The 25,774-nt window shown below is 32.2% G+C and overlaps 4 protein-coding genes, 1 long non-coding RNA gene and 1 other non-coding gene across 7 annotated transcripts; 1 reads left to right on the top strand and 5 right to left on the bottom strand.

Moving 5' to 3' along the window:
* Positions 1-1,130: 1,130 nt before the first annotated feature.
* Positions 1,131-6,573, bottom strand: LOC121206233 (uncharacterized). 2 transcript variants are annotated; one of them, XR_005901286.1, is made up of 3 exons: positions 6,204-6,573; positions 4,380-4,460; positions 1,131-1,554 (listed from the first exon to the last, which is right to left on the bottom strand). It is a non-coding gene; the product is annotated as an uncharacterized lncRNA (long non-coding RNA). The 2 variants fall into 2 exon arrangements; XR_005901287.1 differs by lacking the exon at positions 4,380-4,460.
* LOC121206232 (putative pentatricopeptide repeat-containing protein At1g26500) lies at positions 1,589-4,356 on the bottom strand. Its single transcript, XM_041076914.1, has one exon. The coding sequence runs from the start codon at positions 4,256-4,258 to the stop codon at positions 2,744-2,746; it is 1,515 nt and encodes a 504-aa protein (XP_040932848.1). The 5' UTR covers positions 4,259-4,356; the 3' UTR covers positions 1,589-2,743.
* A 4,826-nt stretch (positions 6,574-11,399) lies between the features above and the next one.
* Positions 11,400-12,951, top strand: LOC121206231 (F-box/kelch-repeat protein At2g44130). Its single transcript, XM_041076913.1, has one exon. The coding sequence runs from the start codon at positions 11,766-11,768 to the stop codon at positions 12,801-12,803; it is 1,038 nt and encodes a 345-aa protein (XP_040932847.1). The 5' UTR covers positions 11,400-11,765; the 3' UTR covers positions 12,804-12,951.
* Positions 12,952-13,552: 601 nt separating this feature from the next.
* On the bottom strand, positions 13,553-13,626 carry TRNAN-GUU (transfer RNA asparagine (anticodon GUU)). The gene has a single exon. It is a non-coding gene; the product is annotated as a tRNA-Asn (tRNA).
* Positions 13,627-15,107: 1,481 nt separating this feature from the next.
* On the bottom strand, positions 15,108-17,277 carry LOC121206230 (glutamate decarboxylase 5). The gene is made up of 6 exons (XM_041076912.1): positions 17,131-17,277; positions 16,840-17,044; positions 16,541-16,741; positions 15,984-16,452; positions 15,860-15,912; positions 15,108-15,770 (listed from the first exon to the last, which is right to left on the bottom strand). Exons 1-6 carry the CDS (start codon positions 17,265-17,267, stop codon positions 15,342-15,344), a joined length of 1,494 nt encoding a protein of 497 aa, XP_040932846.1. The 5' UTR covers positions 17,268-17,277; the 3' UTR covers positions 15,108-15,341.
* A 4,577-nt stretch (positions 17,278-21,854) lies between these two features.
* On the bottom strand, positions 21,855-23,984 carry LOC107933615 (pentatricopeptide repeat-containing protein At1g73400, mitochondrial). Its single transcript, XM_041076911.1, has 2 exons — positions 23,792-23,984; positions 21,855-23,695 (listed from the first exon to the last, which is right to left on the bottom strand). The coding sequence occupies exon 2, from the start codon at positions 23,690-23,692 to the stop codon at positions 22,079-22,081; it is 1,614 nt and encodes a 537-aa protein (XP_040932845.1). The 5' UTR covers positions 23,693-23,695; positions 23,792-23,984; the 3' UTR covers positions 21,855-22,078.
* Between the last annotated feature and the right edge of the window lie 1,790 nt (positions 23,985-25,774).

Raw genomic sequence — 25,774 nt, 5'->3', positions numbered from 1 at the left:
CGACGATAGTGGCCATGACGTTTGTTGCTGGTTTTGTAGCTATGTTTTCATTTGGTTTTGTTGTGGTTGGACTTCTGGCCACTGTACAAAAAGAAGAAATATTTGGTAAGATATAATTTTTGAACTATGCCTGTTCATAAAATCTCGTAGAAAAATTTAAATTCGTTTAAAATATAGGTAAAGTTGAAGCTAAAGCATTCAAGAGTTGAGCTCCGCTTAATACATTTTCTATATATATTATATATTATATATTATTTTATGTTATTTTTATATGTTAAAGTAATTTTTATATTATAAAAATTAAATCTATAGTAACTAATAATATTATAATGAAAGCATACCATAAAAATTGTTAAATTACCTATATATAATTTTAATAAATGAAAAAAGTATTTAAGATTATTAAATATTAAATTAAAAATAACAAATATGTTAAAATTTGGTATAAGTAGGCTTAAAATGGTTTGTGTTAATCATTTACAAACATGAATAAACTTAGGTAATATGTTAAGTTTATATTTTAGATCAAGTTAGGTTAGAGTAAACATAAATTGTGTCAATATTTTACTTAAAGTCAACCTAACCCATAACACCTCTGAGTGAAAATGTACTTTAAATTTATATTATTTTTAATATTAATCCATATAAAATTAAATTGATATTCATGTTAAAACCATGAATAAGGCCATTTGAAAATGTATTTAGGTCTACAATTTATCATTCAAACAATATAATTAATATTTTATTACATATTAATATATGAACTTAAATAAAAAGAGCCAAGCTTTCATCTAAAAATTAATTTTTATTAACATTTTTACGCTTTTAATTATGATACAACATTAATCATTATTACTTTTAATAATTATGGTGTTTGAAATTTTTTCATTCAAATATTAAATAATATGAAGAGTACATTTTTTAATGAAAATATAAAATTAATAAAAATATTTTAATTTTTAAATATTAATAAATTCTTTTTATATATTGGCAAATTTTTTAAAGTAAATAAACATAAATTGAAATGAATTTTTTTTCGAAAGAAATTCTAAAACCAAAATGGAAAGTATTAATTTTTAACCTTCTTAAAATAAAAACAATTAGCGAGGTATTGCCAAAGTATTGTAGTGTGTCAAATAATCAAATAGAGATTCCGATGAAATCTTGAATGAGACCAATAAATGTACTTGTTTTCATCAATGGTGGCACGAGGCTCTGGTCATACTCCCTGCAATTGGTTTCTTGGGTACAAAATGTCTAACGCTTTTTTTTTACTGGAATATTTAGATGGGCCATTAAATACCAGAAAAAGTCAATGGTGGTCATATCTTGAGACAGCAAAGGTGTTTGATCTGAGATCAAGGTCAAAGCTTGGGGATTGGCTAAGAAATACTTCATAGGATCATAATGCTCTCCATTTTCTCTTCTTGGTGCATCATTTTCAATGGGATTTGGATCTTTCTTTCTTTTTTCCCGATCATGACGAGACATGAAATGGCTTTACAGGTTTGTCCTGGACTCCAAGCTGTGCAGATGTAATGACTTCTAATAACTCTTCAAGGGTTCCATTATCATTCATTCAAAAACAAATGATTAGTAAAATTACATAGGCAGCAGTAGGCTTGGTTCATGCTTATGTTTGTTTGCAAAGTTGGTTAATGATTCACTCATGCACGCACAAATGAATGCATGTATAGTTAAAATAACAAAATATTATGCATCTTAGTGAGCCTTCTAATTAATTGATGCTCATGACAATGGAAGTTGGGTTTCCTTTGTGATAGAGGACAGCTTAGGGAATTGGATGAAATTCTTAAGAAAATAGAGGAAATTGAATAAAGAAAAGAAATGGCAAGCTAAGCTTAGCTTCAAACAGGGGTTCCTTGATTGCATCATACATGTAACCAAAAAAACCAACCACCACCCTAGGTTGATTGCATTATACAATACGAATAGCAATCATGCTAAATTTCTCATAAATAATCATAATCAGTCAATTAAAGAATGAATTACATTTTTTACACATGCTGCTAGCATAGTACCCAACCCAAATCCTCTCAAATTTATTTATTTATTTTAATGGAGCCAATTAAAATTTTGATGGTATCATAGACCAAACTTAAGAGCTGATGGCTGAATGGTCATAAATACTACATAGAAAAATAATTGAAATCATCCTATAAATAAAACCTAGGTATCAGAATTTTCACAAATGTCACCTCACATTTTGTTTTTGTTTTTCTTCTCTAATTGGAGGTAGGAGATAATACTGCTAAGGGTTGAACCAAAGATCTCGTATCACACAACACAAGAACCTAACACTAAGCCAAGAGGTTATTAGCTAGCATTTTTCAAAAGTTAATAAGTCTGTATCACGTCAGCAAACTAACGACGATATTTTCAAGAGACTGAACTACATACCAACAGTATAGAGTTTGGAGCCTCAAGAGGTCCGATATTTGGCTACTGAACAAGGAGCAAGATGGGTTGTAGCCAAAGCTTGGAAAGAGATACCAGAACCCCACCGAAAGTTGGAAAGCATAGTCTTAGTAATATAGCAAAAGGGAAATGTGATACACCTCTACTAAGTCTTTGCTTCAAAGTTTGATGACACTTGCAGGTCCAACATACACAAGGACAATATGTTGTAGTCTTGTACCATTATTGGGTTTCAATATAATTAGCAACTTCAACCAAAAGGTATGTACTTAGGCTACAATTTTTCAGTTTTTCAAGGTCCTTCTCATGGATCAATTGCCCTCTCTCTCCTCCTATCCCTAGTGGCCATTTTCTGCCCAAATCTCTCCAATATATCAGCCAAATCAAATAACCCCACTTCCCTTAATTTCTTGCCCACCTCCTCAAACATCATTACACCTTCCTCATTTGAGTAGTAATGTAAAAATTTATTGTAATCAAATCTAGGCACTTCCATTCCTCTTTTCATTGTTCTCTCCACATATTTGGTAGCCTCTACTGTCTTTCCAGCCTTAATCAAGCCCCCAACAAATATTGAGTCAAAATTCACCAATGGATCATGTCCTTTCCTCCCTTTCTTCCCCAGATGACCTTGCAGTAACATGATATATGTATGCATTATAGGCTCACACCCTCTCTTTATCATCTCTCTAAACACTTGTGTTGCTTCACTTGCATTCCTCAACCTCAAAAGCCCCTTTATTAGTCCGTGGTAAATGCTGATATCCGGATTCTCAATTCCTTCCACAATCCTATAAGCCTCTCTAATCCTCCCTCTTGCTAAAAGCCCGTAAATAATCGAAGCCAAGGTCAAATTATCAGCTTGGATCCCTCTTTGGCACATTTCCTCAAACATCCCATGGGCTTGCTCAATCTTGCCTCTCTTACACATCCACTTGATCACAAGCCTATAACTTGAAAGCCCCAAATCATGCATTCTCTTAACTCTCATCATTTGGAAAACCTTCATTGCTTCATCATATTTATTAGTCTTAAAAAGTGCCGCAATCATTGTCTCCACAACCTCAACACCAGGCTCAAACCCTTCATCCACCATCAGATTCCAAATTTTTGAGGCCTCAATCAAATTCCCCACATCACAAAACCCCCATATCAACCACTTATAAGTAACCCCATTTGGCTCAACACACTCTTTCAACTTGAAAGTAACAAGCTTTGCCTCTTCAACAAGCTTATCCTTGCATAAACTTTCCACCACTGTATTTAAAGTCTCCAACTTGTATCCGACCCCAAACCCATTCATCAAATGGAAAAAACCCACACATTTCTTCAACTCCTTAGCTAATGCCAGGGTCTTTAAAGCTATCCTAAAGGTCTTATCATTGACCAAACCAAGTTTTCCCATCTCCTGACAATTTTCCCAAAAAAGGTCAATGTTTTTGGATTTTCCAATGACATCCAACATTTTATTGAAGGTGACGGAGTTGTGAGTGAAGTGAGGGACTTTTTGGGTGTAAAGGAAGAATCGGTAGATGGGGCGCCAGGAGTATGGAAAAGTGTTGCAAACTTGAAGGAAGAATTCAGGGTTGAAAGAAGGATTATAAGAAGAGAGGGATGAGTGGAGGCGTGAGTCAGGCGATTTTTGCTGTTGGTAGAGGATGGTACAGACTTTCAGAAGAGTGGGTTGGTTTATTGGAGCTATGGGATTGAGACAGTTAGATCGGTTGCTGAGTTGATTTTGAGTTGACTCGGTGGCTATGAGACGGAGGTGAGGATCAGACAAGGGTTTAAGCAGGGTTTTTAATCTTCTTATCAACATTTTTTTAGTAAAGAAGAACTAGGTTTGATTTGAGTTCTTCCATCCGAGAAAACAAAATCAGAAAAAGAAATTTAAATTGAAAGTCCAATACATTTTTCAGGCTCGGAAAAGAATAAATTACCTTGTTTCTATGGTTTTCCTATTGGGTTGATTTTCAGCTTCACCACGAGATCTCCTGGTCCAGGCAGCTGGTACAAAAGACCTTAAAAGTAAATGTCAAACAAATTAATTTACTTGCCCTTTTGCTTCCTTCAACAAATTTGGTCGGCACCAAAGTGTAAATTGTCCACAAAATATGTGCAACAGGAAATCATAACTTACAATCACAGAACAAATCAAAGCAAGCACCTTTCCAACTACTCAACATGAAAGCTAAAATCAGAACAATTTGGGATCCCTAAAGTGTTAAACAGTACTCTGATCCCTTTGGTTTAGAAAGAGTGACTATTATCATTATGGTGCATTCTGCTTTACACAGAGGACAAATTATGCATATGAGTTCACACATATTTTGATGATCATTGATCATACTATGCAAACCCATCCCCATGGAACATCTAGAACAATGATGAGAGGAAATTTTTAATTCTCCAGATTGAAACAAAAGTTCAAAAAAGTTATTTTGAACTTTGCTAGTAAAATTTATCAACTGACTGTTAACTGCCCCCTGAGAACAAGCTGGTAAACAATGAAACAAACCACAAGGGAAAATTTTATCTCATCTCAACCATCAAAACAGAAGCACCATGATATTATTTTACTCCGGAGAATGAAACTTAAGATTTTATCAGCTTTTCATCAGAAACAATGTGTAATACCCATCATTTGCTTCGAGATAAATCTCCACAATGCAAAAAATGCTTCTTAAAATTCTCAATCCCTAGGCATACTTGATAAAAACAATAATGTTGCTATTTCAAAATTTATGACAATTTGATTGGCATGGTATATATCTCGTATTCTATATAGAAACGAGATTATTCCTTCCAAGCCTGCAAACTCTTATCAAGTTCGTAAGGTATCACTGAGTTTCAATTAGAAAAGCATTACAAAAGGTCATTACCACAAAGGACAAGCTTATAAAATTGTCATACAAACATCACCTTGTGGAGCAATCCAGCAAGCAAACTGGAATTAGTAAACCACAAAATGGAAATCATTGAGACAATATTATATAAAAATTGTGACGAATCAAATTATGTTTTTAGTAAGTCAGTTCCAAGCAATTATAGTACAGTAACATTTTTCAGACTCTTGAACACCTTATATAAACATATTCAACTGCTAAACACTTCGATTTCCTGACAAGCCTCAGTTGCTGAACAGAGATGACAATTAAAAATAAGACATGGAGAAACACTCGTATTTCCTTTTCAAAATCAGAAATTTGAATCTGTACACCTAAAATGCTTCCCCTATCGAAGCTGATTCCTATATAAATAAATTGATTACAAAAACACAACAACCATGCTGTCTATGGGAACTATTCTAGATGGTTTAGCCCTTAGCAAAAACACAATCCACATCCTAGGACGCTAGTGTTGAGATGGGAAAAGCCATCCACTCTACTAGACAATAACTGTACTATGATAAATACTTTCCCTCATGAGGTGCCTTTTCTCAAAGGAAAAAACCGTGAGAACGGTCTTCACCTTCGAAGCAGACAATATCTCATCACAGGCACAGTCCCCGCAATCTTTGTATTAACAGTCATTAATCAAGCATGCTTATTCAGATACAACATGAAAGGCAATTGCAATCAAGTAAAATTCCATCTTTCTAAGTTTATCGTTAATCATTAACCAAATTTCTTCCAGCTAAGCTTCACATGCCTAAAAACACTTAACAAGAGCATTATTAAACATAAAAAAGACAAATTATTTCATCCAAATGCCTTTCCTAGGAACCGTACACAATTTAAACAAAAAGAAAAAGGAAGGAATACCTTGTCCAGAGATGTAGCTGGAAAGAGTGTGAATCAGTTAAAGGAGATGTAAATGCTGGGAAACGAAGAGACACATGACAGTGAGGTGAGTTTGTTGAAGCGTTCGTCCGAGTGAGTCGAGGGACCGCGTTGGTAAAGCTGAAGAAGATTATAGTTATAGATGAATTTCAGGAATTAAAAACTATGGGTTATTCTTCATTAGGCCACCCGAGTCCGACTATGGATCAACAATTGGGTTTACTTCTAGGGAAGGTCCGCCTTATGGTTCATTTGATATCCATTGTCTCTGTATTTCGTTTTGGGTAAACATCTATGATCCGACTTAACTTATAATTTTAGATTAAAAAACACCATAACATTGAGTTTTTCTAATTGGATTTAATACAACATTTATTTTTATTCAAACTAATTATGAGATGATACTATGATTATATTTTTATTCAAACTCATCTTCAACAATTTAGTTTTTAAATTTCAGGAAAAACATTTGATAAAAAATTTAAGTATTCAGTTCTGTAATATTGTTTGAAATTTTTAAAGTGTTTTTCATCGACCAATAAAAAATTTCAAAAAAATTTTAAATTATAAATTAAGAGATTATTCAGAAAAAAAAAGCCTAAAACTTGTATTACATAATGAAAAGAAGAAAAAAAAAGACAAATTGGGTATTGTGCTATTTATTTTCGTGAAGTAAATTAAAACTTAAATATAAGATTTAGGTGTTCTATAATAAACTAAAAAAAATTTAAGTTTTAAAATATTAAGACTGAATTTAAATTATCAAATTATTTGATATATTATATAAAAGTATAATTAGATTGTTTGATAAATACAGATTTTAAATTAAAAAATTTTAAATTCTAAACATTTTATTTTATTTTAAAAATATTTTTTATATGATAAATATAATATTATAATAAATAAAATAAAATATACTTTATTAAATGATAAGTAGTTGATTATTTTTAATTTAAATATGCCTTAAATTTATTTAAAAGTTAAAAGCATTTAATTTTGATGATTGTTATTTTAAGAGCTGTTAACGTAATTATATATTTAATATAAATATTATTTCAGCCGCAAATAATAATAGAAGATGCCAAAATAAAAGAAAATAGTGAAAAGAGGAAAAGGACGTGGGGCCTAATTACAGATCGAAGTTATTATTATTTTTCGTCTTGGGTCTAAATATAATAATTCACAGCGCAAATCATGAACCCTGAATGTGACAAATAAAGCAAAAAGATTTTGATGACAATCATTCTCAGCTTCTAGAACCCTTTTTTGAGGGTTCATAATTTTAGCCACTTTACAAAAAGCCACTCTTGACAAATCTTGGTTCAAATACTGAAACATAATTTTAAGTTACTGATTCAAATACCTCCAGGTCTTAATCTTACTTTTCTATTTGCGTTGATTTATTCTTGTTAGAATTTTTTATTTAATTAATTTTATAATATTTTTATCAAACAGTAATTCATTTAACGTAAAAAATTCTATTACCATACATAGCAACTAAAAAACTTAATCAAACGGGACTAGTAGGTCATTATTGTCTAGAATATAGACAAAAAAAGATGGTGATTAGTATAATCAGTCAAAAATGCACATCTCCTTCTTATAATAAGAAGTCACCCAATCAACAGTCAAATTAACATATCTTCTTACAAATTCAAAATGCACATGGGGAGTCTTAACCAAGAGAAAGTCCAATAAGATAGACTTGAGTTTCCAACAATTATGCTAGTCACTCTTCAAAATCTCCTTATACACGATTAGTGAATCCTTAGCTAAAATAATTCTTTGGTATCTTTATACAAATATCCTATTGAAGTCTGAATTGTTTTGGATAATTTATTTTAAAGTACTTGGCTTTCAAATTTTAAATTGATATTTAAGGGTTTTTTAGGTCTAATTAGGTACATGAGCAATGAGTTTGGATTTTTTGTTCAAATTAGTACTTGAACTTGGCTTCATATTTCAAATTGGTTCAAATAAATTATATACTGTAAGCACTAATTTAGACTAAAAAAAGTCAAATTCAAGTACTTAACTAGACCAAAATAAATTTTAAACACCAAATTAAGTCTTAAAAACAATTTTTAAGCACCTAACTGGATAAAAGAAAACCCTGGGTAAGAAACTCAATATTGATTGTGTTAAAAAATTTGTTATTATATATTTTTACTCTTTTTTTTTTCATATAGTTTTCTTTACTTGAAAAGTATGGAAGCGGGTATATTTGCCATTTGAAGAAGAAAAGGGAGGCGAAGAACCCTCATTGATGGAGTGCATTGCTGTTCTGGAATAGGGGGCCACTGTCCCTTTTGTCAAATTGAAGGCGTTGGAGGAATCCCTTTAGGTAACGAAAATGACAAAATATCCACACCCCCACCATATGCCACCCTTTCGGTTAACTGGCTTCAAATTGCTCTTCTAGAACCCTTCTCCTGATAAGGATGGAGATTGGGGTCAGTCTTTGCTGAAAACCCTCTCCAACAAATCCTTATTGCTTTCAATTTCAGCTGACCACACACCCATTGTCGATTATACGTTTACTAAATTATAAAATTCTGTAAATTATAAATGATTTTTCTTCAACATTCTTCGGGGATTTCAAGTTTATGTTTGAAAATTCTTCCTTCATTTTATATAGGATTTGTATGTAAATTATATAAATTGCTATACCAATGAAGAGCCTAGCTCAATATAATTACTGGGTTAAAGGATTTAAATTCCACAAACACATAGATAGCACAAGAAACGAGATATCTAGATAATATGTAATTGTCAAAATTTAATAACAGCGCTTAATGATAATAAGATGATAAATCAAATAAACGATTAAGAAGCACAATTCTATTAGATAAGGACATTTGCACTAGCCAATTATGAGTTAGTCTTCACATAGAGGTACAATTCTATCGGAGATGACATTAACTAACTATGAGTTAATCTTCCCAAACCCTCGAAAATAAGCTTGAAGCTCAAAAGATAAAAGTAAAACAATGTTGATATACATATTTTAGTGCCCATAATTCTTCTTTTATTTTGGAAGCTTAACATATTTCATTGCTTATTATTATTTATAATGATTATTATAACGACTTTAGTTTAAAAGAGTTTTGATGGATGACCTTAAAAATAATCATAATAAAAAAATTAAGTCATATATGGGTTATTTTTTGGAGCATACTAAACCCAATCAATTATGTCCAAAAAGGAAAGCCGAATGCTAATAATGAGAAGTGATTTCATTTTGGTACAGAGCTTTAAATTATTGAGCCATATGTTATGGTTGTAAGGTATTCTCAATGTTTGGTCAGATGTCAAGGTTTAAGCTTTAAACATCGGGCTTTTCTTTTTGCTTTTCATGGAAACATTTGTTTACGAAAACAGCTTCAATTTTTACCATTGGGTATTCCATTTTAGGGTTAATTTGGATGGAATTTTACAAATTCTATAGCTACGAAATTTTGGAGAAAAAACATACTCTTGTTAAGCATATAAATGTGAATTTATATTTAAGGGTAAACTATAAAAATAGTTACTTTTGTTTGTCTCATATTACATTTTAGTTATTTATGCTTGAAATATTATGTTTTATTATTTACGTTATCGTTTTGTTACGAAGTGGTCACTCTGTCGTTAAGCTCTGTTATCTCTTTAATGGCAGTCTAAATAAATTTTTAATGTCAACTTAGATGTTTAGCTGAGATGAGAATAAGTTTTTTTTTAAAAAAAATAGAATATAAAATTTTTCCCTAAAACTTAATTTTCTCCTAATTATAAAGAAGCAATAGCTGGATTTTGGGAAATTTTCTCCAATTGTCTACTTTGAAAATGAATTCCTCACCCCAACTTGGGTTCAACATCTTTTTCACCACTTTGGTCTTATTTTACCTCTTATGGTAATTTTCCAAAAACCAACTATTGCTTTTTTTTAAACAGGATAAAATTAGGTTTTAGGGTAAAAATTTGTATTCTATTTTCATAAAAAAATAAATAAAAACATATTCTCATCCCAATTGAACATCCAATTTGACATTTAAAACTCATTTGAATTGCCACATAGGACAACCGTTAGAAAGGTAACAGAGCTTAACGGCAAAGGAACCACTTCGAAACAAAACGATAATGTAAGTGACTAAAACGTAACATTTCAAATATAAGAGACTAAAATGTAAACTAAGACAAACAAGAATGACTATTTTTTCAGTTTACCCTATATTTAATGCATTGTCATATAAAAGATAATAAATTAAGTTGATGAGATGAGGGATGTCATTTATAAATAAATTTGATAAATGAGAAGTTTAGTTTTTAGAGTTTTTATATATTTTTCAATTTAATTTTTATTTTTTACCTTCAAACTTTTAAATATTACATTTTTAAACATCAGAATTCATGTGTATTCGATGAATCACAAGACCACTACAAATGCAAACCAGGCCATTATGCACCTTAGTGCATAACACGAAAAGAAAGAAATGCTAATCCTACTTGAAACAAATATAATATTTTTATCTTTTCTACATTTATTTAAATGTGTGATGAATAAGAATATTTAAAAAGAAAGATAGAAGGGGAGGGAAATTTTAAATTGATTGAATCAGTGGTCATTGTCTTTAAGGTCTGGCAAATTTCGTCATCCGTGTTTGCCGTTCTTGCTGTTCTCTAGAAGATTTTACTTATGGTCGACATCTAATGCTTTCATTGTCCATTATCATTTTTTGTCACTACGGATATTAAAGGAAAAGATAAAAGTAGATTTTCAGCCAAAATGCAATGTTTCCTGGAAAAAACACTAAGATTTTGAGGAACTATGATTTCTTCTCTTATATTTTGTCTTTTCCTTCTAATATTTATATTCAATATGTAAGTTTACGTACATCTATTACTAATAATTATATGTCAAAACAAGATACAAGATACATATAGATCTAGATACATGAGAAGTAATGTAGATGTGATTTCGTCTTGTCTTTCTATTTTTTTAGTTATGAGAAAGAAGACGGGGAGAAATATTGAAGAAAACTTGAAAACAAATATCTTTGTATATTTTTTGTGTTGAAAATATTTTTTTAATATGTTATAATTATAATTAGTGAATATTGTTATTAATATAGAAAGATTTAAGTTTGAGTGTGCTGAAATTTATTGTTTTCTTATTTATAAGTTAGAGAGAGTTAAAAAGAAAAATTGGAGTAAATTATAGGTAATTAGAAAAAAAAAAAAAAGGTATGGATACCGGAAGTTGAACTGGAGTTGTTATACAACTAAGACAGATGGTAAGAAGTTTAAAATTCAAATGGAAATACAGCCACGTGCGATCCCTTAGTTTGCACTTATCCGCTCTGCCACTGCCATACCAAATAAGTCAAAATATCTCTCTACAGTTACATTAAGTCCACTGAAACGTACACGTGTCACTTATCAAACAGCTGAAGGTTTTCCGTTATCGACCTAACTGACTGTTATAAAGAAGAGATGGATGATAGCTTTGTTTCCAATGTTTCAATGGCATTTCACAAAAGCTAAACCCTCTTAAAACTTTAAGAAATGAAGACATTTGAGTTTTCAACCGAGTTGCTTCCGGGTTTACCTGAAGAACTTGGTCTTGAGTGCTTATCTCGGCTACCCTACACAGCTCACAGACTCGCCTTCCGAGTTTGTCATCGATGGCGGGAATTGCTCCAAAGCCTAGATTTTTATTACCACCGAAAAAGGTTAGGCTACACCCAGAAACTCGCTTGCTTGCTTCTAGTCTTTAATAGTGCAATCCAGAATGGACCTAAAAACCCGAGTGTATCTGTATCATCGAGTTATGGAATTGCTGTGTTCGACTCGGTGAGTCAGAGTTGGGATAGACTCGCCCCGATTCCCAAGTACCTAAACGGGTTGCCTTTGTTTTGCCAATTAGCAAGCTGTGAAGGTAAGCTTGTGGTGATGGGCGGGTGGGACCCGGTGATGTACGATCCGGTTACTGATGTGTTCATCTACGATTTCGTGACTCAGCAATGGAGACAAGGGAAGGATATGCCTTCAAAAAGATCCTTCTTTGCAATCGGGGCATGTGGAGGTCGGGTTTTTGTTGCGGGCGGGCATGACGAGAACAAGAACGCGTCAAGAACCGCTTGGGTTTACGATCTGAGAACGGACGAGTGGACTGAGTTGGGGGAGTTGAGTCAAGAGCGAGACGAATGTGAAGGTGTAGTGATTGGGGAAGAGGAGTTCTGGGTGGTGAGTGGATACAGAACGGAGAGCCAAGGTCAATTTGATGGAAGCGCTGACGTGTACGGGTTCAAGTCGGAACAATGGAGACGGGTGGAAGGGGTTTGGGAACCGGGTCGATGCCCGAGATCGTGTGTGGGGATAGGGGAAGATGGGAAATTGCTGAATTGGGCAGAGATCGACCCGGGCGTTCGGGTCAGAGCATCTGGGGGGAGGGTTTTGGTTACCGGGTCGGAGTATGGATGTGGTGCGCTTGGGTTTTACACGGTGGAAACGAAGGAAGGGCAAAACAGTAAAATGGAGAATATCAGTATGCCTAATGAGTTCTCTGAGTTTGTTCACGCAGGCTGCTATGCAGAAATCTGATGGGGTTGAGGTAAAATTTTGATATAATTTTGGTTTTGGTCCTCAAAAATATGTAATTCATTCAGCTGGGATTTCTTTTCCCGGATACTGTAAATTTTTGAATTTGATGCGTGGTTATCATGATATATACAAGCAGCTGTTGAGTTGATGTAGTCTGCATAATATTTTAGGCTAAACTATAAAAATAATTATTTTTATTTATTTTAAATTATATTTTAGTTATTTATGTTTAAAATATTACGAAGTGATCACTCTACTGTTAAAATAAATTACCTTTCTAACGGAAAATTTATGTGGCAGTTTAAATTGATTTTAAATCTGTTACCTCCCTAATGGTATTAGAGAGATAGCGGAACTTAGCCATAGAATGATCACTTTGTAATAAAACAGTAACTTAAATAATTAATGCGTAACATTTCAAACATAAGCGACTAAAATGTAATCAGTAAGTAAAAATGATTATTTTTATAGTTTATCTAATATTTTATTTGGGGTCAGTGCTAGTGATATCCAAATGAAGTTTCTTAATCAGTCTTATTGTAAAATTAAAATAATAGTATAAAATAAGTATAAGAATTATGAGATGGATTCAATTTTGAGGTCGGCTTTCAATGAACGGATATTCCTTTCTGTGCAGCAGTAAACTTGCAATTCAAAAGGGGAAAATGTGCAGCAGTAAACTTGCAATTCAAAAGGGGAAAATGACTCCGAACTGGGCCAAACTTGTAAAATCACTCGAAAAGAAAAAACGCTAGAAGGAGGGCTTGAACCTCCGACCTTGTGGTTAACAGCCACACGCTCTAACCAACTGAGCTATTCCAGCAACTTGGCAGAAAAATCAAATGATAAAGTTTTATTTCTTTTTATAAAGTATCCAAAAAGCTGATAAGGTCCTTTGAAACTAGAATGAACTAGATGCTGCATTATCTTTGGTTTTTCTTGATCTGAAACGTAAATTAACATTATATATATTTATGTGTGAAATTCAACATATTGCTTTTGGTTTCGGATTCTCTACCCAAATTTATATCTATTTTGAATCATATAGAATATGTATCTTTACCTTGTATGTTTCCACGTTGAGTAGCTTTCTATGCCTTGGTGGGGTAGTAGCAATCTTAATGTAGTGAATATGCAGCACCTTGTCCCAATGCTTGCATATGAATTCAATTTTAAAGTTATTGATTCGGTTGTTTTTTATTGTGTTAACTTTATTTTTTCCTTTGTTTTTTAAGTGATTCATTTTATCTATGTTTCTCTCATAACAATATCAAGTTAAATCGATCATAGAAATATATTTCATTTTTTGCCTTTGGTTAAAAAAAAATTTTGTCCAAGATTTCATGACACTTTGTCCTCTGTACAACAAAATTAGCTAACGATCCGAATGAAACTTGGAGACTATTTAGTACAATGTGCTCTCCAACCCATCCATCTTTTTATATATATATATATCTATATCTTTTTTTCAAATTCTTCGTAATTAATATTAATGGAGATAAAGTTTGTACTGTACACAAGCATATACTATAATAAATTACACAACAAATAAGTAATACTTTGATTTGTTATTATATTTGATGCGGGGAAATAAACTAAATGTTGCTTGATGTACAAATCTACTTTGTGGGGATGAGGTATGGAGAAAAGAGACTTCACCAAGTTTGTTTCATTTGTAATTCATGGTCTTTTATATTTATGTTAACTTTGTGAAATTTGTTATAAGACAATATTTTCGTCATTATATGAACAATTTAATTGTATCTTGCATTTAATATTCTTTATATAATTACTATTATATTATCAATTAATTTAATTATGAAGAATGTTTTAAAATTAATTAAATACCAATTAAATCTTCTTTGACAAATTTTGAATCTATGCAAATGGTAGATACCGTCAATATAAAAATTGCAAAATTGGCCTTTACTATAACGGATTTTTATTATATACTCACAATAGATTACAAAATTAAGAAAACTCAAAATAAGTTTTACCAACGGAAACCGCTCTTAATCAGTAATATATGATATAGTTATGATGGGTAGCTAGCATTGAAAACAGTTTATACTGACGGAATAGTCATCGCTTTGACTAAGGGCATATACGAACGGATTCTTGCTGTCGCTAAAAGCTTTGTCGACATATCCGCAAAGTAACGGTTTACATTTTGTCGAGGTGCCCATTTGACCGTCTGCATAGATCTTTGGGCCTTACACTGACAGAGTTTTATACTTGTAGCAACAGATTAATTCCGTCAGTATATGGCAGTTTTGTTGTAGTGTCAATCTGGTGACAAATTTATTAGGGAGAAAATCTAAAGTAAATGTTTATTTAAACAATGGAGAAATTAATGTGCATTTTAATGGAGTGATGATGCTCCATTTCAAGCACACAAGGAATCCACCCATCGCCTGGGAAACATACATAATAGCCAAGATACTATAAAATGTTTATTTAAAGAGTAGCATAATTGTTATGGAAAGCAAAAAAATTGTTGAAGAAGGCCCGTGGTGTTGGGAAACAGAGATGAAAAAATCAACAGACTCCAGCTATCTTGCGATCAACAAGGCGTTTCCAGTACCTAAAGACCTCTTCCTGAGTTTCTCTTTCGGTCTTCTTATGTTGAAGGCGACTCGGGAGGCCATCCATTTCCTTGAGGACTTGCTCAATGTGTGCCACCAGTCTTTTCGCCAGCCCATGGCTGAAATCTTCTCGGATCACTGCTCGGAGGACAGCCACGTGCTGTGCATTGGCAGGCATTGTATAAGCCGGAAGGATCCATCCGAACCTTCGCAAGTTCTCGGCTATCTCGAACACTGTATGTTTGCTGCTATCTTTTAGAGAGAAGGCCACTAGCGGTACTCCTATATCCTTTGATAATATGTTAAACCTCCCGGTGTTCTCTATGCCTTGTTTAAGCACTTTCATATTCTCCATGCAGTTCTCAATTATGTTCTTGTACCCCTATCATCATCAGCATCGTCATTAGTATTATAATTATATTGCATCAACAAATTTATTCATACTTCAAAAGAAGTTCGAAAGCAATTTACCTCAAAACCAAGGCGTAGAAACTGGTAATACTGAGCAATTATTTGACTAGAGCCTGAGATTATAATTATCATGAGTGTATGAAAAAGAAAATAGTACAAGGAAATGTATGAGTTATATAATTACCTTTGGAGAAGTTGAGGGTGAAAGTGGGTTGATCGGAGCCAAGGTAGTTGATGTGAAAGACAAGATCATCAGGCAAATCCTCTTTGTTCCTCCAAACAACCCAACCAACACCAGCATAGACGAGGCCATATTTGTGGCCACTCACATTGATGCTCTTCACTAAAGGCAGCCGGAAATCCCACTCGAGATCCGGGTAAAGAAAAGGAGCAATAAATCCTCCGCTGGCAGCGTCTACATGAATGGGGGTTCCCCAACCGGTCTCCTCATTTTTCTTCATAAGGAGGTCATTCAACGTCTTCACGTCCTCAAACTCTCCTGTCAGCGTTGATCCCAGAATAGCTGCTACACATATGGTGTTCTCATCTACTAGCTCAACCGCTTGTTCTGGGTCCATAACGTAATATCCCTCTTTCAGCTTTACTTCCTTCAGCCCTACCTCAAAATACCTTGCAAACTTCTCCCAGCAAACCTGTGCGTTATTGCATCCCATTTCATTTATCAACTTTACTATTTGACCACACATATTCATAACCAAATAATAGTTATAATAATCTCACCTGCACGTTAGCTCCCGTGACTATGTTGGGATTATCAGTGGGCTTTCCCTCTGTTTTTCTCTTATGTTGCCACCTCCTTTTAAAAGCTAATCCAGCCAGCATTATAGCCTCAGAGGAACCAACTGTTCCCACACCTACTGCTGTCTCTTCTTCCCCGACCGGAGCATGGAACAGGTTTGCAATCATGTTTACACATCGATTCTGCATTATCAGTTTTCATTTAATGAATGCTAAATTCTGCCATTATTCAGTTTCCTTTTCCTAATAGATGAAATGCACAAGTGAAGAAGGATTGATACCTGGAGTTCAGTGGTGACAGGGTATTCATCCATGTCAACATAGTTCTTATTAATTGCAGCCATCATAAGCTTATCACACTCAGGTTCCATCCATGTTGTAACAAATGAAGCCAAGTTCAACCTCGGATTTCCATCCAGCATAAGCTCATCATGTATTACTTGATACGCCGCGTCCTTTGGAATCGACTTCTCCGGCATCTTGAACCTGAATCCATTAATATATAAAGACCACAGTTTTCTTTGAATTATGACAATCTAATTGTTGCAATAAAAACAACTTTGTGGATTTACCTTGGAACAGGAGCGCGAACATATCTAGAAGCAAAAGTGGAGTGCACATGCTCCTCTGTTGGGTTTGTAGCTGCCAACATTGTTTCTTTTTTTGCAGTTGAACGTGTAGGAAAATAGGTATATTTGGGAGAGTACATATACAGGGTAAGTGTAAGATATGTAAAGGAAGACACGTTGGAGAGAAGTGGCAAACGGATCCGTCATTCGCTGAAATGACCCTTATTTGTGGGGAGACATTATAGGTATACTGGTAGAGACACAGCCAGAGTTTTACCTAGTCTTGCTCGCTTGCCTCCTCCTAAAATATGCTTACTAGGCATGCCATTGTCACATATCATCATACACCTCCTGCCTAATTATCAAAGTTACGATCCCCCATAGATAAAAAAGTTAATGACACTACAAATATAAAAAGTTTAAAACGATTTTCTTAAATTCCACATTTTAAAATTAAAAAATTATCTCAAAAAAATAATAGGTCTAAATTTAATGGAAGAATTTTAATAATTAAATTTATATTTTTAAAACTGAAAAAGAAAAAGATAAATTAAATTCTTGAAAATAAAAGTAGATGGATTAAATTCTAAATATACAAAAAAATATAGAGACTTGAAGCATATTATAACCTAAAAATAAATTTTATATCTATAATATATTTACAAGTTATAATTTATATATTATATTTAATATCATATATATATATATAACTACGTACTCTAAAAGTGTAAATATTGAAAGATGTATACAATCAACTCTCTATAACAATCTTATTTGTCTACTCAGATTTTGTCTATTACATAGAGGTGACAGTTATACACCTATAAGGCTATAACATCATGTTGTTATAGAGAGATAGTTATTGTAAACTTACCATATCATTTATGTCGTGAATTTCCATCCAATACAAAAAAATGAAAATTATGTTTAAAAAAAAGAAAGAGAAAGTGATAATCAAATCAACAAAATTAAAAGACGTATAACAAGCACATTTATTATTGCTTTTATACATTTTTTTTATTCTACATTCTTTCACATGATTAATTATAAAGTTCATAAATTTAACAAGTTCAATTAATTAATATAAGTTATCAAATTAAATTAATTAATTAATTAATTAATCATAAGTTACTAAATTCAAGTAATCAATTCATAAGTTTTTGATATTCCAAATTCATAGTAAAATATTTAATTAGGGAACTTAATAAGTTTCTTGAATTGATATCTTTAATTCCACCATTGAATATTATTTTCATTTAGTAAAATATGATTAATAGACTTATTCATGTGAAATTTAATCATTTTATTAAAATAATATTCTAATTAAGGTCATTTTCATTTAATAAATGATAATTAATAGGCTTGCTTATATGAAACAATTATGATTTTACTTAAAAATTTAGATCATATGTTGTTATAAAAAACTAATTTAATAAAGAACGTAATTTATGACTATAGATGTTGTTATAAGTGAAAAATTATTATAGAGGGTTAAAATAAAACATAAAAATCGATTTTTCTATAAACTTAGATATTATAGCAAAATATTGTTATAGCGAGTGACTGTTATAAAGAGGGTCGATTGTACTTTCGTAATTCTTAATTAACTATTCAATCTTTAATTAGTGATTTTTTATTAAATTAAAAGGAAAATCATTTGACTCCACAAGCAAGTTTAAAGGTTTATAAATTTAATTTGACAAAAAAAAAGTTGATAAAAAAGATAGAAATTATACAATTGTCAATATAATAATATAATAAGAGTAATTATTTGATATATCGAAGTTTTTTAAACTCCACCAGAACTCCGAATTGAAAGCGTAATAAGTGTCACACTTATTTGTATGATTACTTTTTTTACTACACCCTACAACACTTGCACTGAAAACAACGAAACGTATCAGAAGATATTGTATGAGATTAACTAAATTTAAACATACAAAAGGTGGCGTCTGAAACATAAAAGAGGAAATGAAAAGGGGGAAAAGGTATGCATTTTGACATATACTGTAAAATGCAATCTCCAGCACTGACAACATGTAACAGCCCAATTTTCAGTAGTGTCAGAACAATGATTTGAGATCACTAAATTCGATGAAAAAGTTAGAAATATTTTTGAATCAGTGAATTTTGTGATTTAAAAGAAATTATTAGGTAAATTGGGTCAAAAACGAGGTATCGAGACCTCGATATCATAAACTGAGCCGTAAATATTTTTATAAATATTTACAGAGTGTCAATAGGATAATATTAAAGTTTCGTTAAGAAATTTTAACGTTTCGATAGTTAATTATGAAAAAGGATTAAATTGCAATAGGGATAAAAGTTTAATTATAGATTAAAGAAAAGTTAAAAGGACCAAATAGGCAATTATGCCTTTTTCCAAAGTTGAGGCGGCATAAGTATAAAAATCTGAGATTTTATGTGTTAAAAAAATATTATTATATTATAGTAATGATTATGTTTTTATATTATATTATTATTAATATATTATATTATATTATATATATACATAAAACAGAAGAAAGAATAGAAAAAGAAAGAAAAGAAACAGAATAGAAGAGACGAAACAGAGAAAGAAACAGAGAGCAAAACGGGCAGAGAAGGAAGGAAAGAAAGAAAGAAAGAAAGAAAGAAAAAGAAAAAGGGAAATTTAAGGTTTTAAGGTTCCAAGCTCAATTGATCAAGAAGTACGAAACTCGAGGTTAGACAAAGGGAAGAATAAAGTTGAAGACTAAGTTGGTAAATTTGGCTATAATTGGTACCGAGGTAAGTTTACAGTAAATAAATGCAATATTTCAATATTTATTATTAATGCTGTTAATTTCCAGCAATTATGAATTTATTTTATGAATTTATTTGATGATGATCCAAGCATGAAATGATAGAGAATTAAAATTTAAAAGTCCCGTTGATACATAAGGATGGTACTGGATACGAATGTCATGACATTTGGGTAAAGAGATCCCATGTAAGACCATGTCTGGGACATGGCATTGGCATCCTTAAGATCATGAGAGGTCCCCTGTAAGACCATGTCTGGGACATGGCATGGGCACCGAGACGAGAGGTCCCATGTAAGACCATGTCTGGGACATGGCGTTGGCACCGAGATGAGAGGTCCCCTATAAGACCATGTCTGGGACATGGCATGGGCACCATCACGAGAACATCCCATGTAAGACCATGTCTGGGACATGGCTTTGGCATGTTATTATCAGAAGAGACCCGAGTATCCTTATTATTCCAATGTAGTTCAACGGGCTTGTAAACGAATCATGTTCATGAAAGTTCAGTTTAAAGCATAAATGGCAAGCTCAGGTAAGTTGTAAGACTTAAGAACTTATTATACTATCAATTGATGTTCAACGATGCAGCAAGGATTGAGTAAGTTATGCACATAAATATTCTAAGTAAACAAGTAAGAGAATTAGTATGAGATATAGACATTGAGTTTAATTATTTAAGTTAAATATTGTTATTTATTTGCTAGTAAACTTACTAAGCTTTATGCTTACTGCTTTTATTTCTCTTTCTCTTATAGTATTGCAAAGCTACTTCAAGGATCCTAAAGAAGTCGGAGATCGTCCACACTATCAACTACAACTGCTCAGTATTTTATATCGAAACACGTTTAAGTTATGGCATGTATAGGGATTTAGTTATTTTGTATGTTTGTAGTGATGATTTTGCTAATGAGTGATGTGTAAGTATTTGATGATGTATGGTTATTACAATGATTAAGGATGAAGGTGTTTGTTGTTATGAAAGATTAGGTGATAAATTATGCATGGAAATCATGAAAGGATAAAATTTTGCAAAGAAACAGAATTCAGGCAGCACAGTGACGTGAATTTGAAAAATCACCCAAGATAATATAAAATGAATTAGAGGGTGAATGATATATGGAATTAAAGCTTGTTGAGTCTATTTTCATGGAAAAATAACGGTGTAGAAAAAAGAAATTTATATTTTAAGATATGTGAATTTTAGTAAGATAAGGTCAGAACTGTTTTTGGAGTCCCCTGTTCTGAGTTTAGAAAATAATTACAAATTGTACAAAAATGGTTATGAGTTGAAATTTACATGCTTAGATTCCTTAATGAGTCTATTTTCTATAGAAACAAGTAAGAACTTCATATGAAAATCCTATAGCGAGAAAACTTATTTTTAGTGACTAGAGGTCAGGGCAGTCTGGTGGTGACACAGGGGAGACTTTAACTAATAAACTGTACTAATTTGCTAAACCAAAAATTCTAAAAATTTTATGGTGAGTAGATATATGAGTCTAGTTTCAGGGAAAATTTACGGGATTAAATTTCGAGTTCTGTAGCTCAAGTTATAATTAATTTAGTAACTGCTGCGCGATTAGACAGATTTGCTGCGAATAATGAAATAAATTTTCAAACCTAGTTTTTATGCTCCGAACTGGTATGATAAGCTAAGTAATGCCTCGTGCTCGACTCCGGAAACGGTCTCGGGTAAGGGGTGTTACACAACATAAGCCGTGGCTCCAGCAGGTATCAATAGATGTTAACTCAGTCATGAAGGTTTTGCGGGAAATAAATCTTTACCATTACATAATTTCATAATCAACTTCTTCTGTGATGTGTTTGTTCCTTAACTGAACTCGAAAAAGATAAAAGGTAAAATTGATCAAGTACAGAACATAGCTGCATGCAGCAGATCCAACTCACCGCAAAAATTCATGGGGGCACTACCACTAGTATAACCAATGACAACTAGTATTTATGGATTATATAGATCTGCCAGAGATTATGAGAACAAGTATGTGCATCACACTGGTCCAACCTCCCACTATATTGTTCTATGCAATCCTTACTGTTTCTTGTTCAAAACTTACAAAGGAGTTAACGAGTGAGCAACAACCAATCCCACATACCACTTCTGTATGATGAAAGTTAAACTTCCAAAAGTATTTTGTATGTTCTTACTTCCCTCTCAAACTCACACTCTTCCTCTTCTGATTCAAGGCAAAACGTCTTGCCATAGCAGGATTGTAAAACTTCCTCATATGTTCAGAAAGCTTGTGGATGGCTTGGAGGTTACCAATAGCTGAAAGCTGCATCAAAAACGAGTCAAACTTTGGGTACGGTAATTTCAATCCCTTATTTATGACATCTTCCAAAACAAAACAAGCATCTTCCACTTTATTGCAGCTGAAGAGCCCATCAATCATAATGCAATAAGTGTCAATGTCTTGTGCACATCCCCTCCTATCCATCTCTTGCCAAGTCTCAAACACCCCATCAAGATCACCTATCTGAAAGAACATTGAAATCAACATATTATAAGTTTGCACACTCGGCATACAACCCACATCAATCATTCTTTGATATAGCCTCAAAGCTTCATCGCACTTTTTATTGTCGCAAAGGACCTTGAAGAAACAATTGTAAGTAACTATATCAGGTGGGTAACCTTTATTTCCCATCTCCTCCAAGAACTTGTAAGCTTCCTCAATCTTCCCTGCTGAGGACATCCCTTCGATCAACTCCTTGAAAGTGGACACGTCAGGTAGGCAACCACTATTCATCATATGACCTATAAGCTCAAAGCATTCTTCCATTCTGTTGTTATGCATTAAAGCCACAATCATGATTGAATAAGTTTTTGCAGTGGGAGAAGACATGGTTGACCCTTTTGTTCGCATAAACTCGAAAAGTTCAGCTGCCTCAGTCACCATTCCTGCTTTGCAGAAGGCATCAATAGCAGTATTGTATGTAAAATTATCAGGAGTATGGCCCAACTGGATCATTTCTTCCAGAACGCTCATTCCTCGTTTCGGATTCCTAACCCTACACCAACCGAAAAACAATATATTGTACGAATTAGCATCTGGTTTAACTCTCCCTTTCATTCTCCTAAACAGAACCTCAGCATCCTCAACCAAACTACATTTACACAAAGCATCCAACAGCAAGTTAAAAGCGTTGATCTCTGGCTGCGTTTTCACTCTTATCTTCTTCTTCTTAGCAAATTTCTGAAGATGGGTCAAATGCTTTTCAGTATATTGTCTCAAAATGTGAAGCAAAACTTCAACGGGGACAGCATTTCTGTTGGACCTCTTCATATAATCAAGCATATCGCAGACAATCCGAAATTGTTTAACCTTATACTTTGTACTGGACAAAATGTCAATCATTTGATTATAAGCTTGAGGCTGATGGGCATAATCTTGTTGACTCGCAGCCCATGTAAAGAACCTGAAAGCTAGTTTCTCCTCAAGAGAAAGCCTTTGCAAAAGCTCAAGAACCAAAGGGGTAGTTAATGGGACATCGAGTTGGTCAAGCGATTTCTCCATATTATCATATGCATTAGAGTTATCCATTACAGTCGCATACACCTTAGCCACATCAGTAAGACTGGAATCAAAGGCAGTTGCATTGGAGCAAAATGAAGGGACTGTAAAGGGTGGGTGAATGGGCATTCGTGCAACGGTTAACAAATTCCCATAAATTGATGGATTATATTTGCAATTGCAGAGGAACGAATTAGGGGTTTTGAGAGCGGAAAAGAGATATGCGAAACGAATTCTTCTCATTTGCTGGGTAGAATACGGCAAAATCAGAACCGAGGGAAATGGTTCGAGAAATTAATTAATATAAATAAATTAAAAGAACATAAAAGGGTTTAGAGTTACCAGATGGAATAGCGATGAAGGAGCAACGGAGATACACCTTAGTCCAGCACAAGCCCCCGCGAACCAATTGCAGAGTACGGTGGTAAACACCACATAGGCTGCTAGTGAGATAGTTAAAGAAGGGTTTAATTCTGAATATAATCCTCTACTTTACAAAAATTTAGAAATTAGTCCTTTTTAATTCATCAAAATTTTGATACTCGTACTTTATGAGAAACAAAAGCTCTTGCAACTGATTTTTGCTAATTCCTTTTTATAAATTACTGAATTATTGATTTTTAAGTCTTTAATTTAACAATAAAATTAAACAATATTATACACTAGATTATTAACGTTCATATCCTACTTTAAATTTTTTTTCCTACAATTTCTCCTCTCTCTTTTTTTTTTCACTTTCTTTTAATTTTTTTGAAAAATCTTTAATATTTTTTTTTATTTTGTACACGTGTCTACACCCCAAGTTAAGAGAAGATCGCTCTCACTTATAAACACCTATGGGACTAAGCAAAAAAAAAGGAAAAAAAAAAGACCAAATCGACCATCAATATGAATCGAATTATTTGGACGATTTATGAAATGAAAGTTCAAAAATCACAATTACTCAAAACCGATTTGAAATCTAATTTTTATTTAATATATAATTAATTTTAATACTTTATGATATAAAAATAAATATTCATATTTAAAATAATGAAATAATTTAAAAGTTCTAGAAAGATTTTTTTAAAAATATTTATGAAAAAGACTTTAAAATTTTGTTAAATAATATTCAAAAGTCATAAAATAAAATTTATTTTATCAAAATAAATCTAAAAAATCAAAACTAAAATTTAATATGAAAAAACCATTAATTAATGTAGGGGTCAAAAAATCTAAAAAAGTTGACCAAACCAAGCGGATACCATCCTTATCTTCTTTTTCTCCATCTCCGCTCACCTTTCTAAATTTACCACAAACATTTTGACCTTTGCCTAACAACTTTCTACACGCCTTTCATGTGAACCATCATCCAAACTTTTACCTTTTTCTACCCTCAACAAGTTTCAAGTTACCTTGAAATTTCATAATTAGAAAAATCTCAAATTTTTATATTTTTAAATATTTATTGATAAAAATATTATAGAAGGAAACATTTATTTTCTACTATTTTTATCTTGTTGAAATTTTATAATAATATATATATTTTAAAAACCCCTTCGTATTGAAATTAAATAATTTATCATATCAACAACCTCTAAATTATCCAACTCAAAAACAGTCTTCCTTAAAATTTGATCTAAATTTACCAATATTTTTATATAACTTAAACTAAATTCATTTAAATACCTTCTTGTCATCTTTTAGTAAATATTTTTTCCTTATAAATAACATATGTATTAAAATTTATATTGTAATATTATATATTTCACTTTTCATATATAACATAAGTTACGTAATACTTAAAAAACAAAAAAGTAAAGTAACATATAATAAAATTAAAACAACTTGAATATTTGAGATGAAACCGAGATTATTTTATAATATTACTTATATTAGATTATAATATACTCATTATATGTGTGAAAAAGATTATGTAAAATAATTATTCATTTAAAATTTTAAAGAATCATCACACTTTAATTGAAATGGTAAAATTAAAATACAAAAAAAATCCTCATATTAATATTCTAACTTTATAAAAAAAAGTTATTGCTTTTAATCATTTCTCAATTTAATTAATGTGTGATACTAACTAAGCATTTAAAAAATAGTATAAATAAATATTTATCATGCACATTAAAAAAAATCTATCTTACAAATTGTTTGACTTACTCTTACAGGCCTTTTTAGCTTCTTGTGAAAATTTCTCCTTGAGATAGGATTAAGTTAGGTTTGGTCGAATTTTGTGTGCCTCTTCTAATGAAATTTTCTCCTCCATCTAGGATTGAGTTCAGTATGACCGAATCATTCCAAACTTCCATAATAATTCCATTCAGCTCCATT

The sequence above is a fragment of the Gossypium hirsutum genome, chromosome A09, assembly GCF_007990345.1.
Source record: "Gossypium hirsutum isolate 1008001.06 chromosome A09, Gossypium_hirsutum_v2.1, whole genome shotgun sequence".
In the NCBI taxonomy this organism is placed as follows: domain Eukaryota; kingdom Viridiplantae; phylum Streptophyta; class Magnoliopsida; order Malvales; family Malvaceae; genus Gossypium; species Gossypium hirsutum.
The sequence above is the reverse complement of the archived record's forward strand: the minus strand, read 5'-3'. Positions and strand labels throughout refer to the sequence as shown.